This window comes from Triturus cristatus, chromosome 4_1, assembly GCF_964204655.1.
Source record: "Triturus cristatus chromosome 4_1, aTriCri1.1, whole genome shotgun sequence".
Taxonomy (NCBI): Eukaryota; Metazoa; Chordata; class Amphibia; order Caudata; family Salamandridae; genus Triturus; species Triturus cristatus.
This window is the reverse complement of record NC_140585.1, coordinates 824,579,333-824,599,473: the sequence shown is the minus strand read 5'-3', so window position 1 is coordinate 824,599,473 and position 20,141 is coordinate 824,579,333. Positions and strand designations below refer to the sequence as shown.

The following is a 20,141-nucleotide window of genomic DNA, read 5'->3' as shown; positions in this document are numbered from 1 at the left end:
CCTTACTAGACAAAGGAGAAACAGCAGCCCTCATCCTCCTCGACCTCTCAGCGGCGTTCGACACGTCTCTCACCGCACCCTAATATGCAGACTCCATGATGCAGGGATCCAAGACAAGCCCCTCGACTGGATCCGCTCCTTCCTCTCCGGCAGAACGCAGTGGGTCAGACTCCCCCCCCCCCCCCTTTCCTCTCGGACCCTACACCTACCACCTGCGGAGTCCCCCAGGGGTCCTCCCTCAGCCCTACGCTCTTCAATGTCTACATGGCTCCGCTCGCCCCTATCGTCAGACCCTACGGACTCAACATTGTGTCATACGCAGACGACACCCAACTCATCCTCAGCCTATCCAACGAACCCAACACCGCCAGACACAACTTTTGCGAAGGCATGGAAGCTGTCGCCAAATGGATGAAAAACAGCTGCCCACAACTAAACACCAACAAAACGGAAGTACTCATCATGGGACCAAACACAGATTCCTGGAACGACACCTGGTGGCGCCCTGCCCTCGGAAGCCCGCCCATCCCCACGGACCACGCACGCAACCTGGGAATCATCCTGGACTCAGAGCTCAAAATGGACCGCCAGATCAACTCCAGCTCGTCCCCCTGCTTCCACACCCTCCGTCTCCTACGTAAGACCTTCAAACGGATCCCCCTCGAACACAGAAAGACCGTCACTCACGCCCTGGTCGCCAGCAGGCTCGACTACGGCAACGCACTCTATGCCGGAATAAACAAAAACCTCACCGGCAAGCTACAGAACATCCAAAACGTCGCCGCAAGACTGGTCCTCAACCTGCCAAGACACTGCCACATCTCCCAGCACCTGCGCACACTTCACTGGCTCCCCATGAAAGCTAGAGTCACCTTCAAGATGCTAACCCACACTCACAAGGCCCTCCACGACACCGGATCAGCATACCTGAATAGCCAACTCAAATTCCATGCACCGCAAAGGACCCTACGATCAGCCCAGCTCTCCTACGCCATGGTCCCCCGCACCAAAAAGACCAGATCGGGAGGCCGCTTCTTCTCCTTGCGTGCAGCCAGAGCCTGGAACGACCTTCCGTTCCACCTCAGACCAATAACATCGCTCCCCATCTTCGCAAGAAACCTCAAAACCTGGCTATTCGACAGACCCCCCCTCCATGATGGACTGGAACCTGCGCCCCACCCCCACACCCCCTAGCGCCTTGAGATCCTTACGGGTGAGTAGTCGCGCTTAACAAACACCTGATTTTAGTTATAAGCAATGGGTGAGCTCCAAGCTCCTTGCAATTAACAATATTTCTCTCAAGCAACAGCACATGCGCATTGTCTAGGTGAGAGCGAGACGTAAAAAGAATGTTCAGGTGCTTCACTTCCAATAATAGATCAGAATAACTCCCAGTTTTGCAGGACTTGGAAACACAAGGTACTTTGTGCAAGAAGTAGTGACCACCAGGGGTTTTAGTATTGATGAATGGTAATCCCACGTAGGTGAACTTCATCTAAGCATGAATATATGTAATAAATACATGAAATCGGAACAGAATTGATCACTGTGGGCTCCCAAATTAGTGTTTTCTAATGTTTGAACCAAAACTCAAATGTATTCTTTTGATTTCAGTCATTTAGTTTGTATTGGATCCAACCACTATGGGGCATATGTATGAAACCAAATTTTAGTCGCAAACGCTGCGAATCGCAAAAAACAGAGTTTGCGACTAAAATTTTGCAATTTCATATGTATGACACACATTCCCAGTGCAAAATAAGAAATCGCTAAATTAGCGATTTCTTAGGCTGCGAAACTCAAAATTTGCGAATAAGCTTGCGAATTCCTAAATTGCGATATTCTCAATTTACGAAAATCGCAAAAAGGATATCGCAAATTAAGAAATCGCAAGCAAATGTATGAAAAACTCGCTAATTGCGAAATAACGAAATTCGCAAAATAAGAAATCGCAATTAACACCAATTGCATGCAGGTGGTAAACAGGTGCAAGGTACTTAAACCACCCCACAATACAGCAGAACCTTCCACAATGGCAGCACTGTTTGTCATAGCCAGGAGGCTGCGTATTCGGGCTCTTGCACAGAGGAGAATGAGACAGGAACGTATATTCAGGCTGCGCATCACTCTGTTCCAGCACACTGAAGAGGACATCCATGGCAAGTACAGGCTGCACCCACAGACCATATTGGACCTGATTGAGGAGCTGAAACCCTATTTGGAACACCCTACACGCAGGACACAAACAATTCCCACACATGTGCAGGTCCTGTGCTCCCTGCACCTCCTGGCGTCAGGGAGTTTTCAAGGGGTCATAGCGGAGGTTGGTGGGGTGTCACAGAGTGCACTTTTGCGCTTTTTCCATGCCTTTCTAGATGCAATGCTACAGAGGCTATCACATCACATATACTTCCCCACCACCCAACAGGCATTACAGCAAACAAAACTTGACTTCTACCAGATTGCACGTTTCCCCCACGTCATTGGCTGCATCGATGGGACCCATGTGGCCATCACACCCCCATCAGCAACTGAATATGTCCACAGAAACCGTAAATGCTACCATTCCCTGAATATACAGATTGTGTGCAACGCAAAGTATATCATCAATGACATTGTACCCAAATACCCGGGCAGTACACATGACACTTTCATCTTTAGACACAGTGGAATACACAGACGTCTGAGTGCTGGAGAGTTTGGGGAGGGATACCTACTAGGTAAATACATGGCACACATCCATATATCCACTACATCACTGGAGGGTGGGGACACTGACTTACCTATTGTGTGTATCCCTGCAGGTGACAGTGCCTATGCAGTGCGGGACTTCATCCTGACCCCGTATCTGGATCCAGCCAATGCAAGCGAGAGGAGATACAACAGGGCACACAGATCTACACGCTGCGTCATTGAGCGTACGTTTGGAATCCTAAAGAGCCGGTTTCGGTGTCTGCATAAAAGTGGAGGTGCACTGTAATACAACCCTGAGACCTGCTGTAAAATCGTGGCAAGCTGTGCAATGCTCCATAACATGGCTATGAGGAAAGGCACCACAATTGATGTGACCGATACAAACACATCGGATGACGATTGCCCTGCTTCCCCTGGCAGACCAGCATCAGGAGTCGGGGCAGCTGCTGGACGCCAGAGACGGACTGAGATCACACAAAATTACTTCTAGGTGAGTAATGATGACATGAGACAAAAAATTATTCTAATGTGTGCTGTGTTTATTCACACTTCACAATCTTTAAGTGTTGCTGTACCCAGCACATGTTATGCACACAGTGCAGGTACGGCACGAGTAACTGTGCAATCTGCATTGTTGGGTTACATCACCCATTTATGCTAAATTGTCACTGAACAGTTCATCTCCTTCGGTGACGCATTGGTGCTGTCTGGCTTCCAGGCTGAGTGCCCTCCGTGGTGTTCCTGGGTCTGGCACCCTGTCTGGAACTGGGCCGTCTAGCTCCAGGCAATGTAGGAGTGATGCTACTCCTACTGGAGGTGTCCTCACTCTCGCCAGAGGCCATGAGAGCGGTGCCAGCAGAGTTGGCCGTCTGCATTTACTCCACGGCACTGGTGACCTGTTCTAGTCCTCTTGCTATGTCCTGACAGCAGTGCGACATTTCCAACTGCATGGAAATGCTTCTACGTGTCAGATTGCTGGTGGTGGTGCAGAGGCGGTTCACGGCCTTAGTATAAGTGTGCAGTCGTGCATTGGCACGTCGGGCAGCCCTGTCACTGGCGTCTTGGTTGTGTCTCAGAGTGTCACAGAGGTCACGTATGGTACCTGCCATGCCCATGATGCCCTCCCCCATGTTTCGCTGATTTCTGTTGAGACTGCATAGCTGCCTATTTATTGAGCGCAATGATTTACATTGCAGGCGCTGTACCTGCAGCATGCTGTGTTCCAGCCCTGAAAATATGGTGTTCTCCGCTTCAGTCGCAGTGCTGCTCCTGGGCCTTGACCTGCGTCTTTCCAGGGATGGAATGCTCGGCCTTGGTGTTTCCTCACTCGGCATGTGTGACACACCCTGACTCTCCTCTCTTCTGTCACTGTCCTCCCCTGTGGCCTGTATGTCATCCTCCAATGGAGGCAGTGGGGGCACATGTCTGCGCTTCCTGCGCAGGATTGTTGTGTGCTCCGTATCATCACTGTAGTCCCCATCGTCATGCTGCTCCTCAGGATGTTCAGACTCATCTCCCTCTGCACTGTCATCACGTGCCCTGGATTGTGCTGTGGATGTAAAGGGGAAACATGAGTTTGTGTCTTTGTCTGCAATTTGCACTCAATAAAGTTTCTACAGTTTGTCTCGGCTAACTTCTGACACTGTATTATTCCCTTATCCCCGACCCACATTTTGCATTAGATTTCCTATGTCTCATGGACACACTGTCAGACATATTACTACAAGTTCCATGATGCATTGCTGGGTGTGCTGTAAGACTTGGACTGGAATGACATTTTTTGTGTATATTACGTGCATTTGGGGAAGTGTGCATGGGATGGGGATCAGTGCAGATCGATTTGGCATGCATCTTACCTTGGCTGCTGGATGCAGGGTCGGAGCTGTCAATGTCAGCCACACCACCGACGCTCTCAGGCAGGAGGGTGGACTCCACAAGCTCCTCGTGGGGTGTTGGCTGTGCTGCTGTGGATGGTCCTCCCCCGGTCTTGTTTGCATCCTTTAGTCTGGCTGCCACCCTCTCCTTCGACCTCTGCCGCATATCGTACCATCGCTTGCGCAATTCCTCGACAGTGCGATTTGTCACACCCACAGCATTGACTTTCTGTTGTATCTCCAGCCAGATCTTTCGTTTCCTTGCTTCTGGGACTCGCAGTGCCTTTTTCCCGAAGAGGAGCTCATGGCTGCAAACCATCTTCTCTATGAGGACCTCCTGCTCCTTGTCAGAGAACTTGTGCTTTCTCTTTCTCTTCTCTGCTCCTTGCCCACATGTTGCTTGTGGGACTCCATTGGGGTTTGTTCTCTCCTGGGATGCCTCCTCACACTCACCAAACAGCCTCTGGGTGTGGCTCAGGTGAGCAGGTGCAGGAAATCACTCCCACTTCCTGGTTGTGATGCCATCAGGCTGCACCTGTATTGCAGATTCCCGTTTTTGCGATTTCTTAATTTGCTAATTTCGCAATTAAGGAATCGCTAATGATGTTTCTGAGAATTTTTTGCGATTAAGAAATCGCTTAACATTTGCGATTTTTTTTTTTTTTACATCCCGATTTGCGAATCTCAAACTGCAAATCGCAAAATATCGCAATTTGAGATTCGCAAAACGGGAGTTTCATACATATGCCCCCTGGTCTTACAGAGATTCTAAAGCAAGTGTGCAGCCATTCAAAGAGGATGCTGCAGTCGTCAGTTACAAAGGTAGGACTACTACTGTCAGAGCTGCAGGGTGTCCTCCCGCAGGTCATCCAAGTCTCTCATCCAAGAAGGCCTAAAACAGCGACATGATGTGCAGCCCTCTGTCTGTTTCGGCACTACATGGGATTGGCACTTTGTCTTCCACTTCACGCATGGTGATGCTGAACAGCACGGCTAAAAAATCATTGCCAAAGTCAGTAGGTACAGTTGGCAAGACTTATTAGCTTTTCCAACTCTTGTTCTATTGAACTTCCACTATTCTCATAATCAGCCCTCTTTCCCCTCCATCCTCCCGTTTCTCATTCTCAATTGGACCCCACTCAGCCCCTTGCATTCCTTTATTCCAATTTTCACTCTTCCTAAAAATGACAGGTAGTGGGAGGGGCGGGAGTATGTTACTCTACCGTGCTATGTCCTTGCACACTGGATTCCACTCCCTATTGCATCTGGCCTCACCCCCTCCCTTCCTCCTCACCAGTTTTTCAGAAGGAGGTGGTCATTTTGGCCTACATCACTGCCCGACCCTCGTCCACACCTCCTCCTCAGCAGGCTATGTGCCTCTCCCCACGTGTGCTCGTCGCCCCTCCCTCCTGCCCCCTGCCTTGCAGCTCATTAACCAATGTATTCTGATCTCCTCCCCGTGGCGCGTGGACCCCGCGCGGGCGCACGGAATGCTTCCCCGTCTGACAATTGCATGGCTCATGTGAGCGGGTCCGCCGCCCGGCTGGCCTCCAGGGAAACACGCCCGGCTCAAAGCGCTGCCTACTGTGCCACATTTCAATGCAGCAGGAACGGCCAGGAGCAGGGAAGTATCGGGTTCAGTAGACGCCTCTCTCAGGGATTATTACTGAGGGTTTATTGAAGGCAGCAGCGGAACTGCCCAGGGCCCGAAGGAAAGCACAAGAGCAGCTGTGAAAAGAGCGCGTGCCCAAACCGTGGACCGAGGTTGGCAGCTCTGGGCAGCATGTACCACCCTGACAGGTGTGCGGCCGCGCGCCTGGATCGTTTTGCATTATCATTTTTTTCTGCAGTGCTTTGCACCCCTGACGAGACACTGGAGAGATTTGAGGACGGGCCGCACACCACTAAGTGTGAGTGCCGTGGATGAGCGTGGGTGTGTCGTATGCGTTATCTGGGCGGGGTCCGTGTCGCGTGGGCTGCAGAGTGCTGCTCTTATCTTGCTCTGGTCACTGTGCATTGAATTGAAATAAAAAGGAGCGAGGGACACCACACTTAAAGATGAGAGGTGCAGTGATGCAGGCTCTCGTGCAGGGGGTCGTGCAGGCTGTCTTACATGCAAGTGACAGGTCGTGCAAGCGAATACTACCAATTAATATTGCAATATTGGAATAGTGCTCAGCTTCGCGCAGGGTATAATTTGTATGCTCGGAGAGTACAAGGGCAGGTTAACTACATTTCAGATTACATGGGATTTGCAGACTGAGCCTGGAAAGAGTAGTGCAGCATAAAACAGATTCCAAAGTGGGCCTGGTTCATGCTAGCAGTATGCTTGCATTGCAGGTCTAGAGGGCATTCAAGAAGTAGACATAACTAAAGGAGTGTACAATGAATGACAAGTTTTCCCTGTGTCCAGGTTTATGGAGTCCCAGGCAGTTTAACATGGCTTTCTCAGTGACAGGGGCCGTGCAGTGTACATCTCTGTGACACTCCAAGCAGTGCACCCAAGCACAAGTCAGGAGGCCAGTGTCTGGCCTGGGTCTTGCTTCACACATGGGACGTCGTGAAGCAGCTTCACTGCGCTGCAAGCTTCATTACCATAGAAAGGCGGTAGTTTCTGCTGCAGAGTCTGGCCAGAGCAGAGGTCTCCCTAGCCTTGCGGCCTCTTCTTGGGAACAGCCAGGGCTTCACATCTTTCTGGTTGCCAGAGGGATGCTGATGAATCCCATCCTTGCTGGAACAGTTCCCCTGCTCGTACAGAGATGGAGCTCCCCCTGATAGGCATGCACAAGGCGAACACGCAAAACAAATGTTATCAGCATGGTAACTCAGTGAGTTGAAGGTCTGCATCTACAACCCATGTGCAGGAGTGGGCAAAGTGCTAGTTATCTCAGTCAAACCCTCTTGATTGAAATGGCTTCTTAAACCCCTCAGATTCTGGAGGAGATTATGGCTAACCCCTGAACTCACACAATATAGAACTGAACTGCAGGAAGTATTAAATCTGAGCAAAGCTGTGCACATCCCCTGGCTCTCCTATGTCAAACAGGAATTAACGTTAATGGGTCTTGTGGATTTGTGGCATCAGCCAGCGATTGCCTGCAGTGAGATCTCAGGAAAACAGCTTACCCAGTCACATAGAGCTAGATGCACTAGTGCATGGCTGCATAACTCACGTATTGGTCCTATGGTAAATTCATTTTTAGAGTTTAAATCTGTATACTCCTTTGAGGACTATTTAAATGTAATTTATCCTGTACTGGCCAGAAAGTTATACATCCAATGGAGGTTTGGCTGCCTCCCCCTTGCATGCTTCACAAACAAGTGGTCTAGCTCCGGGGTTTCCAAATGCCCTGGCTGTGGCACGGATTTAGAGAATGAATGCCACATCCTTTTCTTCTGTCCCATGTACAGCAGAGCCCGGAAGCACTGGATTATACCTGTATGTAGGAACCTGGGTTTTCGTAAATATGCAGATGCACTTAGAGTCTTTAAATCTAATACAGCAGCTCACATTGTGTTTGCACTTTCTAAGTATCTCCATGCATTCTGGATAAAAAGGAGTTTTTTAATTTTTTAATTCGAAACAGTGCCTAGACTAATCTGGGGTGTTAGCTGTAAAAAAAAATTCTTTTTTAACTGATGATGCTTTTATTGTGTATTTTATTGTATTGTGTTTTAACTGCTACTTTTATGGCCGAAATAGGTCGAAATAAAGTAATATTGAAAAAAAAAAAAATTGAAATGGCTTCCGCTCCACCCTAGCCTTCACCACCTCTCCTCCCAGTCCCAAAGCACAATGTGGTGCATTCCAGTGCATGCTTTTCCTTCACCTCATCACTCACTGTAGGACAGACTGAGGCCATTTTGACAGACCTGGTTGACAGAGGCATCAGCCAGTGGAATAGGCCTAAAAACAAAGAAGGCCTAAAATAGCGACATGATGTTCAGCCCGCCGCTGTCTGTTTCGGCACTACATGAGATTGGCACTTTGTCTTCCACTAGACGCATGGTGATGCATGTGAGGAGACAGGAGTATTCCATCCTACTTGGTGTGGCAGAAAAGGAAAAGAAGAGATAGAGCAGGCCCTATTCCACAATCCCCCTTCAAGAGGTGGAAACGGGCGTAGCTTCCCTTGTTGCAGCAGGATCAGTGGGACCAGGGCCCAGAGGTCTGTGACCCACTGAACCTTGTCGTTTTCTCTCTTTCACAGTTCAAAAAGCAGCCAAGGGGCAACTTCCTCCCTTGCACTAGGGTCCATGACACACTGGCTGTGTCACTGGGTGGAAAACTGCTTTTACACACCCATGTTTGTAGCCTTTAATTCAAAGTTTTAAATCCCTCACTGTCCAATTTACTAGTTCATCCTTCATAGACCGATAAAAATACAGTCGTAGCGTTAACGAACATTCCATCACTTGAAACAAAAATGCATTCAGTTGAAAGCACTTTCTTAACGGAGACGCTGTTATGTATTGTGTCTTTAATTTATGCTTCAAGCCTGGTGTTAAATTTAGATGGGAGTACAGTTCCCCAGATGCGTATAAAAGCATTCCAGCTGTTTTTGACTCTACGAGTACGGGTACCATGTATTCCCTACAAGGGGTCTTCCTCAATCAGCTAACTTCAAGGCACACTCTGATAGGGTCAAATGTGCATGTAGTGCTCACAAGGTATCAAAGTGTTGGACATTACATTCCGCTAACAACTGTGATCTGGTGACCACAAACTAGTTGATTTATATTGTTGCAGCACATTCAGTCAACACATTTTTATAGTACAGGTTCTAGACTTTAAAAGTGTAATTTTCAAGCAGGTAGATTCTAAAGGAGCCTTTTTAATGGGGAGTGAGGGGGCTTTGGGAGTGAGGAACCCAGGAAAAAGAAGTCTAGGAGGCTAGCAAATAAAAGCAAACGGTGAAACTCAAAAATAGTACACTAGATCTGTCATAATTGTAAGGGATGAAGATGGGAATTTGTAAGGTGCAAGAAATCATAGCAGCAGATAGACATACGAGTATATTTGAAAAACAGAGATATGGAGATAAGACCCTCCAGGCAGCATTAACACATATGACCTGCACAAAAAATGTTAGGGAGCAACAAAGTGCTGTACTGAATACCAGAAAGGGGAAGCTACAGTGTAATTTTCATATAGTTTTGGGGAAGATGTGAGTCTTCTATTCTAGGACAGGAGGGGAAAACATATTCCTTATTATTAGCATATAAAGTACTTATGGTTTTAGTTCATTCAGAAGCACAGGAATGAAGACACCAGCCTGATGTACAGCAATATGAATTTATATAAACCAGCCGGAGGTTTGTCCTCTTGTCATTTCCCTCTACTTGACTTTGAATCTAAAGATATCTGGCTTTCTTGCACTGTATTGCCCTCCTGATAGAGAGAGTCTTTCTGCCAGGTGGGAAATGGTGATAGTATTTGCGAGCCTTATAAGTAATACTGTAGGTCTTGTAAAAAATGCAGGTCTCCTGGCGTCTATGTCACTCATAATGGAAGTCAATTGTATTTAGCATCTTGACAAGTACGGTGATAAGCAAGGGCAGTGGGAATAGTTGGTACGAACCAGGGCACAAGTCGTAAAAAAAGAAGTGGGGGGACTCTGACGTCACGACAGGAAGTGACGTCACGAAAGGTGGCTTGCACCATCAGACTCATTGCCTCCCCTCGCTCACCCCTTAGATGCGATTGCATCTGTGAAGCCAGCGTGTGAGCAGCATTATGAATGAGCTCCGATCTCGCCCCAAAGAGGCCAAAGAATGAATGTGTGGCTCCATTTGCTCCAGTTATCGAGCTCCCGGTAAAATAAGTGGGGGGACGCCGTCCACCCGTGTGGTACCCCGACTCGAGCCCTGGTTCGAACACATAGGGCAAGATGCACAAGTGTGAAATGCATATGTTACATCAATGTTCATATGCTGTAGATGGTCATCAGATGCTGACATGAGCTCACAGGGTGTTGACTGGTCACCATCGTAGGTCCAATGTAACTTCAAGAGCTTTGTGTGAGAACCAAAGATAGGGTTTTATGGGGCTAGAAGAGAGAGGGCACGACTTATGGATATTGCAGAGTGATTTGTGGGTGGTAAGGTGGTTTTGTGATGTGGGGCATAGCGTAGAGTGGTTGCTGATATCGAAATTGAAAGAGAGGGTTCAGGGTCATGAATTCCCTAACAATCTGGAGTGAGGAATTATCTTATCCAATTAGGAGGATCCCACAAGATGTCTGTAAAAAAGGGCGGTGGTGAAGACTGTTAAGCTTGAAAACATTCAGGAAGCAAATGGGAAAGGAGTGAAAGTCTACTGGGGGATACTGAAGAAACAACTTGCTTTTTAGCCACTATGAAGACGAGAAGTTTGTGAGCTCTTGGTATGCTGAGGAGTACAAAAAAGGGGCAGTTGTCACTGTGGATGTGTCAGTCTCTTTCATTTGTGAGTTTACGTGTATGTGTAGTTCCTTGCAAGTGTCTGGGGTCCTGAGTGTTAAAAGGGATTAAATGGAAGTGAGGAGGGAGTGTTAATGCTCCCCTGAGGATGCGCAGTAGGGGATCTTGGATTTGACTCCGCTGGGCATGAGTGGGCACAGGGGCCTTCTGGTGTCTCATGGCTGTGATGCAGTGCAATGAACTTACTGGAGGTGAGGGTTGACAGTGGAAAGGAAAGAATCGATTAACATGTTGTTGCTGAAGAGCATGTGCAAAGAGAAATCTAGTGAAAAGATGGCCTCACTTGAGGTGTAGAGAAGAAGCGATGTAGAGAGGAAGAGAGCATCAAGAGGGGCAAGCATATAACCCTAGGGCAGTCACAGGATGAAAGAGGAAGGAGTCCTTGCCTGTTTCCACCCTTCTCTTGGGTGAGGAAACACTTGGAGAGATGGACTTGATAAGACGCTTGGGGCTTGACCATAACAATGTCATCCTTGCCAGCACAACACGCTGAAATAGCAGAAGGTGGCACATTGATATGAAACAAAACGCATAAATAAAGATACGGACGTTGTGCCTGGTATCAAAGCTTGCGTTCCATAGCCTTGTGCCCCGTATTCTCAGTCATCTGCCAGCATATCTTGGCTTGTTTAAATGACTCTGTGTAATACATTCCACTTATTAATAGACCAAGATGGCGAGCTTGGGGGTGGCATAGCAGAAGCAATGCAGGTGGTTCACACTGAGCTATTCTGGACCGTGAGCCAATAAAAGGGCATGATTACCAGGTGACTCATCACATGAGAACATGTTTTGTAACCATGCCTTTTAATACATGTATTTATTTGTTTAAGTCTGTACTAAATTATACAGCTTGTTGATTCATTTCGTATGTCTTATTTGTATTTCTTGAGTTTGTATTGAGCTCATGCGACCAATGGCAGCTACAAAGCACCATTTAGATGGTGAGGCCGTAGAAGCAAGTCGAAAATGAATTTCCAAACATGTTGCCGAGTAACCATTACATGGCGTTTTGTTGCAAATACACAGGGGTTGCCTGATGCAGCTGAATGTGGTAGATCAAATCTATTGAATAACATTTAGACCAAAAGTACATCTGGCCTGGGCCTGGCGATCAGTGAATGTATTGTGTATCAGGGCTGCTCCTTGCCAACCAACAGTTCAAAGAGATGCAGACTTTGTTCATGGCAATTATTCCAGCTGGGCAAAAAGGACGATGTATGGGATGGAGGAGAGGGAGGAAGAGAAGGGGGGGAGAGGAGAGAGTTTTTAATATATAATCTGAGGCTAGCTACATAAGGGCTGATCTGAAGATTGACAGGCTGCTGTCAACCCACCAGGTCACTGGAGGACATTGCAGAGTACCACCAGTCATATTTAGATATCAGTGCCTGATGCTCATCGCCATCTGTGCCAGTTGCATTCTAAGGACAGCAGAATTCTGAGAGGGCATCATATTTAATTTGGACCATCCGGAAAAAAAATTCTCCCAAAGAGGGAATGATTTTGGGAAAAGCAAAGAAAGCAATGACCCTGGAGCACAATCCGTTTCTTTGCTTGGCGGACGTGGGCAATGAAAATCAGTGTTTGTGGCTAGGCCGTAAGCTGTGCAGTGCAGGGCGCTGCTGACGGGCCACCTGGTCACTGCTTTCTGACTGGAGAGCCAGGTGAAGGTCCATCTGCAGTGCCCCTCTCACTGCTAAAAGGGAAGGGCTAATAGCGAGTGTGGTGGGGAGGGGGCCCCAGCCAATGTCCTGCGGCCTTCCACTATGCTACACTCTGAATTGCCCCTTAGTGCCCACCCAACATGCAATGTCTTCAGCTCAACATTTGGAGTGACAGCCAAGCCTTGGCGGTCCCAGAGGACTGGCCTGGAACGGTGATAACCCTGGCTTAGGTCTTATCGTGCAGCCCAGTGCTTGATTACATCTTTTGTTTATGGGACGGGTGGGGCGGTTGCCAGCAATTTGCTCTGCTGTCTTATATGAGTAGCTAGATCGGTGCCCTTTAAGGGCTCTTTTGTGTGACATTCTGTTTTGTTAAATTGTTCCGAACCAAATTTCTTTTATTTATTTGTAAGCGAAATTAATAGGTTTTTTTTATATACCATTGTTTAGCACCTGCTTCCATTTCTTTGCCGTTTCGTAGCACTTTATAGAACAAATGTCATAATTGTCACAATGAATATTAGTCATTTTATCGACCGCTCAAGGATGAAAGACTGAGTCAGGATTTGACGCTCAGGCTTGAACTTTGCGCGCAGATGTCATCAGCAAGGTCTCATATTGCATATCTACCCACGGTCTTACCATGTTTTGCAGAGCATCAACACCAAAAGTGTTTAATATAGTGATTGCAAAAGAAATGTTTGATTAAAAAAAACGCACGGCTGTTAAACTGCTCATATACCGCTTTAAAAACAGCACACAGTGCTGTGGAACAGAGCTCGTGCTGGCCGAAAGATTATGCTTGGGCTATCAGGCCGAAGCAGCAACAAACATACTGAGAGACCCGCCTTTCCCTCAAATTCTATTATGAAGAAAAAAAGAACAAAAGTTCAGATTTCACTAATTGAGTCCCTCTTAATTTTAGAGCCATTTCGGTTGGCAATTAGGAGAGCCAGCACCAGGCAGGCTAGGCAGACTGCAAACAAAGTCCCTATAGGCAGCGCAGTGCATTAATGTGAAATATGCCCAGACAACGTAACTTGTCACAGAGGATTACTCCCGCTTACTGGCTCTGCAGGGGCCCTTCGCTCGAGCACTCTGCGCCGACGAGAGAGGGGGTGAGCGCGCCGGAGAGAGAGAGGGAGAGGGGAGAGAGTGGCCATTAGCCAGCAGCGACACTGGCATTGATGTTTGAGCGCACTTGTGAACTGGCTTTTGTTGAGAGTATCTGTGCAGAAAGCATGCGCTGTCCCAAACTGGCGGTTCCTATGAGAAATGAGGAGCTGCTTCTGAGGTAGGTGGAGTTTCCTCCCGAGCCCCCACCGCGCTTTTCCCGCGTTGTGTTTGTCGCTGCGGCCAGAGCCGGGGTGAGCCGCGGAGCAGAGTTCTCGCTCCCGTGAAAGGAAAACGCGCGCGTGCTCCGGTGGGAAGGGGGGGGGTGACCGTCCGCCATGCCTCTTGCTGTTAGTTTGGGTCTCTTTTTGTTTCTTTGTTCCTTATTTATTTTTTTGTCTTTCTTCCGTGCCCACTACGAACTCAGCCTTCTCTAGGAACAGCCTCCCCTCACCATCCTTTTCCTAATCCTGTCTAAAGCCGCCCGCGCGCCAGGGTAGAAGCTGCCACGGCCAACGGTGCTTTAATCTGGATTTATCCTCCTTAAATAGAGCCTCTCGGCGCTACCACTGCCCAGGCTCCCTTCTGTGGGGGACGGAGTGGCCTCACGTGGGCTAGCGCGGCGTCCTGAAGTGTGCAGCGGGGGAGTGGCGCACGCCCAGCTGTTTAGGGTGGAGAGAGGGTGAGGGAAACTCTGCCAGTTTGGCTCCGTGCTTCGAAAATGTAGCCTGTTGTTGATCCGGCAGCGGAAGCATAGCTTTGAATTCATCTCTGCGCCTGACAATGGGACAGCCCAACAATGGAGCTGTCAAACTCGCTTCATTCCAGGCCGTGCGTGCCCCTTTCCCACCCTCCCACCGCACGCCACCCCCCACCTTTCCGCCTCGAGCCCCATTTTGCCATCTTTTATCTCTCGCGATCGGGTTGTGCGGTGCGGGCTCGGTGTTAGGGCGGGTTCCCAGCCCCTCGCGCAGGTGTTTCCGCCGGGCTGACCACCGTTTGCCCCACCTCTTGCTCATCCCACGGTGCCTGCGCAGAGAAAGTTGAGAATTGATCACCTGCCTTGCTGTTAAACAGAGAGAAAAACTTATCGATTGGAAATGCCTGTAACGCGTATATCAAGCTGACGAACGCCTCGTGTCCAGAGCGCGCCTGGCGTGTTTTATGCCCCATCATTTGGACTGTGACTGCCTTTTGGAGGAATCTCCTGGTTGTCATAGGAGCGCGCTAAAACACCGGCTGCAGAAAGGTAAATTCAGTGAGCTCGGATCCCACACTCCGCACTCTTTCTTTCCCCTTATCAGAGCAAGCAGTCGCTATGCGAAATCCGAAACGAGCGCCAGACCCCCGTTCAGTTTGCACCAGAAGGCGAAAAAAAAACGTCCGCTTGTTCATGGTTCTCGCCATTAAAGTAAACATTAATGGTATTTAATATCTGTAACGGAGGGCTTTTGGGCGAATACAGAGATGCCCTTAAATGACGTCAAATGCAGATGCGAGGAATCATCTTAAAATCTCCGGAAAAAAAATAACCTGTTTTGTTTTAGCAAAATCTGAGTTTTGACAAGTATCAATTTTAAAGCTAGGGGGTTGGCAGGAGGGTACAAACTACCACTCAAATAATTTCTTTCTTTGACATCGGAAATTTTGGGCTTCTAAATGTAGGTTCTTGAGTCGCAACACTACTGTCTGTCGCTAGCTACGTGCAAGGATTCTCCCATTTTGTGCCTAGATTTGCCTGATTGCAGCATGAGAGCCATTTACCGCTACAGCTGGGAGGCCATGTTTATTGTCGCGATGTTCATCTTGGTCATGGGTCATTTTATACATTCATTTATTAATTCATTTGTTTTGTGTAGTGACACTGGCCTTCGAAGTATCTCTGCTGCCTTAATCTGTCGAGCTACCTATTGTTTAAGCCAGTTTTCACATAACGTTCCATGGCTGTATCAGAGCACACACCACACGAGTGCAGCGTGGCTTTACATCTGCATCCTGAGTTCACACCGGTTAAAGCATTTTGCAGATTGCAATGGCGTGCAACGCTATTGATAGAGGGACATAGAAGGGGTTCCTCTAAAGCTTGCAGAATGAGAGTCCTTTTCAAGCATTTTCTTAATTATTTAATTTTTTTTAGGTATTGATACTTTTGACTGACACAACTTAAAAACAAATGTTTAGTTTATTGTCTCTGGAGATCACTGAGGTCTTATATTTAGTTCTGTAAAACTGTATCTTGCAAAAAACTAAAATAGGAAAATATCTGGGTTTGTATTAGAAGATTCTCCTGTGCGAGAACTGATGCTTCTATGATGACTCCTTCTGGCCATAGAAAAAGCATTGTCTCACCACTTCAGAAGTGCTCAAGTCTGCAGGAGTCGCGCATGATGCGTAAGTGGTGGTTGCTGCAGAGGTGTGCATAGTTTCAAAGGTCTTGTGTAGCTGAAAGATATTTTTGGTATTGGTTTTCTCTTGGTCTGTTTCCACTTACAGCTTTGCACAAGTGAGTGGGTTCCTCACAGTGCCGGTAAATACCAGAACAGTAGGTGCACCTGCAGGATGGTCACTTGAAGGCCGCTTGGCAATATAGGCCTTCCTAACAGAGGGCCTTACTAGGAGGCCACATTGTGTATTCTTGTCCTGCGTCATGCACTTTTACCTCCTATCTCATGTTGCTGTGTACTAAATGGTATTTGATATGCTACGACATATTCTTACACGTTTCTTTATTTTATTAGAGTTTGTTAGGCACCACAAAGGAGTACAGATGTTGCATCAGAAAACTAGAGAGGGGATTGTCAAAAAAGCAGAACCCACACTCGAGGCTGTCCGTCCAAATAAAACCCTCAATAGTGCCTTTGGAGATACATATGTTGTCATATTACAGTGTGTTATTACATATGTGTGTGTCCAGTTGTATATTATTATATTTCATAATCCCTATTTTCCACTGCATATGTTATATTTTGCGCTACATAAAGTTATACATTGTGGTAGAGGATAAACTGCTTGAAATGTTCCATAATAAGGATTATGCATAACATTAGGTTAAGTGCTGGGTTCATAACACCTTGTTATCGCTAGGGACAAAATGGCCCCCCTCATGGTGCTGCACGTGCGCTGCAGCTGGAACAGGTTCTGGCCGAAGGTCTGGGGAAGGAGAAGGTTGTGAAAGATTTTCTAAATGAGAAAAGGGAAGTGAAGCCCTGTGATGCTGCGAGGACTGAGGAAGCAGCGCAGCCTCCCTGGCCCTTTAAGCTCGAGGGCAGTGTGTTGTGTTGTTTCACAAGAGCTGACGTCTGGTCTTAGCTCGCCGCACACTGGTCCACGCCCCACTGCTCTTGTATCCCCGCTTTAAAAAGTAACACTTGAATGTCCAGTGTGCTTTGTACAACGCTTGAAACCACCGTTTGACCACTGACAAGGGAGCCAATTGTATGGCAGAAGAGGGAGGTAAGCAGGGCCGGACTGGCTGTACTGCCGCCTGGCAGTGCCAGAAGAGCTGGTCTGACAGGTCAATGTATGGCAGTTTTTTGTGGCTGTTTGTGGGTCTTTTAATGGCCCAGTGGGTCGGGGTTATTGCTGATTTCCCTAACATTACCACAAACATTGCCTGTAGCAAGCACAAATACGTAGTCTCCCAAAGCTTGCAAAACACTTACATAAGCATATCTTTACAGCTCAAAACTGGCCCGATTTGTAAATATGGGACACTTTTTTTAAGCTATCTAATTATTCAATGGGGCCACTTTTATTTCAATGCCCTGGACAATTTTCTGTCCCAGTCTGGCCCGGTAGGTAATTAAACCAAGGTATAAGCTGATGAATTTATTTACCCAAGATCATGCAGGTGGTCATGTAGGGAAGCTAGGATTGGAGCTCGTAACTCCTAGTTAAACCGCTCCGATTTCTGGCACAATAGACAGTACGACGCTTTCCTAGCCCTCTTCTTTTTAGTTCATCAGCTGCCCACCAGAAAAATTTAATTGACTGTAAACGAACTAAAATGTTGTACATCCTCCAACCCACCACACCCCCACCCACGCGTCCCTCCAACTCTGCTCTATGGCCCACTGTGTGTTCTAGGAGGTCTCAGACCCCGAGATATCTCACCCCATCTCCGACCCTGATGGCTCATTATGCAATGTGCACAATTCAGAAATGACCCCTCCTTGACGTCTGCCATCTTGTGAGGGGGGGGTCCTTGTACCCCGGTTCGTGGCGTGGTAGTGAGTAAGGCCTGCTGCACCTCCAGTCTTCTCACGGATCCTTTCTATGGACTGCACGTCTTATGCTATTACTCCTAGGAGCAGCCTGGTCTCTAGGGAAAGAATGATAATGTCCCCGTTAGATCATTACCTAACTGTATGCGTTTACTTTGATGTATGTATTAATGTATTTGGGTTTTTTGATTCGTGCGCAGCACTTGTAGAGTATGACAACTCCACCTAAGTGGCGTTGTGGCACGTTATTCATATATATATATATATATTTATTTTTTTAATATGTACCATAAAAGGGTGTGAGGCTCAACCCCCTGCAGGTGTGATACCATACCTAAGCTCTCTGCACCAAGATTGTGAGATGCTCTCTGGTTACTATAGCAACCAGCCACCGCCTGTCTGACTGCATCCATTTGCTAAACTGAAGATCAATTGCGTGTCAAAAGGCTGTAAATCTGCGTGCCCTTGTCTGTGCGCGCATGCGCGTGATATAAATTATCGTTATGTTGATCTTTTGTAAAGTCCACAAAGCTTACCTCATACCATCTCAAAAGATAGCTGTTACTTCGGAATTAAACGGTGCGTGTTTTGTAAGCCATGCAGGGAAGGCTGAAAGGCTGAGCTTGCCCCACCTGTGAGCTACAGATGACAAGGAGATCCGAACCGCGGCGATTCAAGCAGGGATGTGTTTGACTCAGTCCCGTCTAAGAGGCACCAGAGTAGAACCGTGATCGCAGCCCTCCACAGAGGGGAAAGCAGTAGTCGGCCTGCGGCTAAATTCAACTTCCCGATGCCCTCACCCCGAAGAATGTTCATTGCTCGGTTTTGTGCAGCGGTTGGAGTAGATCAGGGGGAGTGGGTTGTGTTGTTGTTACTATACAAAAACCTGGATTGTACCACATTGTCTTAAATGGCAATAAAAATGTATACATAAAAAAAACTTACCGATGCCCACTGCTTGTATTGCTTGGGAAATGCTTAAAGCTGCACCAGCGCATCGCCAGTCTCCTGGGTCTACCAGGCTCTGGGGTGTACATTGCGACCTTAGTGTACTTAAAGCTGCAGCACTGTACGTTTTATTGAGCGCTGACTGAAAGTTGCTTTCAGTAAGACTAATTATGTAAGCAAGCTGTCAATAAGTCGGTTAACAGCCGTGTTTGGCATCGTATTCCAGCGAGAATCACCGACATGCCCAAGACCACAGGGTTTGTGCGTCAGTTGTGCCCGTGCCATTTCCCCCCAAGCCTCTGTCGCTGAAGCCAGGGGACATCACCCTCGCGTTATTAGCTTCATTCATCTCCCAGCGGGGCGAGGGAAGGGGGCATCTTCCATGAAGCGCACAATGCTCGCCGCTCCAGCAGCCGCTGCCGCCCCCACCCCCTCCTGCAGAGACGGCCGAGGAGGCGCGTCCACATCCGGTCGGCCCACTGTGAGGGCGTCAGGCCAGCAGGGCGTCGTGCGGGGGGCACAGCGTTACCTGTCCCCCTGCTACTGCGGGGGTCTGGGACGTTCGTGGAGCCTGGGGCTACGGGGGGAGGGTGAGAAAATGAGGTTTGATCAGTTATCATGTCTTGGAAAGAAGGGAGGGGCGCGAGGTTCAAAGAAAACCAGATACAGAAGCCCTTATCTTCACCCCAGCCTTTACCCAGGGCCCCCTGCGCACATGTTTATCGGCCTCTGCCGCATTGGTGCTGTGCTCAGCTTGGAGATTAACGCAGGGATAGTGCATTGCACGACCATTGGTTCTATTCGTGTATGCTGGTTTTGTTATTTCAGTGCATTGCACAGTGCGATGAAAGTGGTGCCAGCCGAAGTCTTTACCTGCCCCGTGTTTGGATCCGCCTCTCCGAGCTTCCACACCTCCCAATACCCTAGAACACCCCTACTGTGCCACTTGCCTTCTCCCATGTGCAGCGGCACATATATCTGTACCACGTCCAAGCAGGGGCGTAGCTTCCATTGCTGCAGCAGGCAGGTGCAGTGACACCAGGGCTCAGAGTCCTGAGCGGCCTACTCAACCCTGGTTATTGCCGTATTTTACAATTCAAATGGTGTGTGTGTGTGTGTGGGGGGGGGTGGGGTTGGGAGGTATTTTCCTACTTGCACTA

The 20,141-nt window shown here is 48.2% G+C and overlaps 1 protein-coding gene across 22 annotated transcripts in view; it reads left to right on the top strand.

The window, feature by feature from the left end:
- Positions 1 to 20,141, top strand: part of CELF2 (CUGBP Elav-like family member 2) — a 1,172,172-nt gene that overhangs the window by 679,055 nt on the left and 472,976 nt on the right. For 4 of the 22 annotated variants that reach the window (XM_085653486.1, XM_085653484.1, XM_085653519.1 and 1 more), the window contains exon 1: positions 13,840 to 13,991. The exons of 3 other annotated variants lie outside the window; for them this stretch is intronic. In XM_085653486.1, the coding sequence (XP_085509612.1) occupies positions 13,885 to 13,991 (107 nt within the window). In that variant the 5' untranslated portion in view covers positions 13,840 to 13,884. Of the gene's footprint in view, positions 1 to 13,838; positions 13,992 to 14,757; positions 15,060 to 17,193; positions 17,264 to 20,141 lie in introns of those variants that run through there. 15 more of the 22 variants (XM_085653496.1, XM_085653504.1, XM_085653494.1 and 12 more) reach the window with 7 other exon arrangements.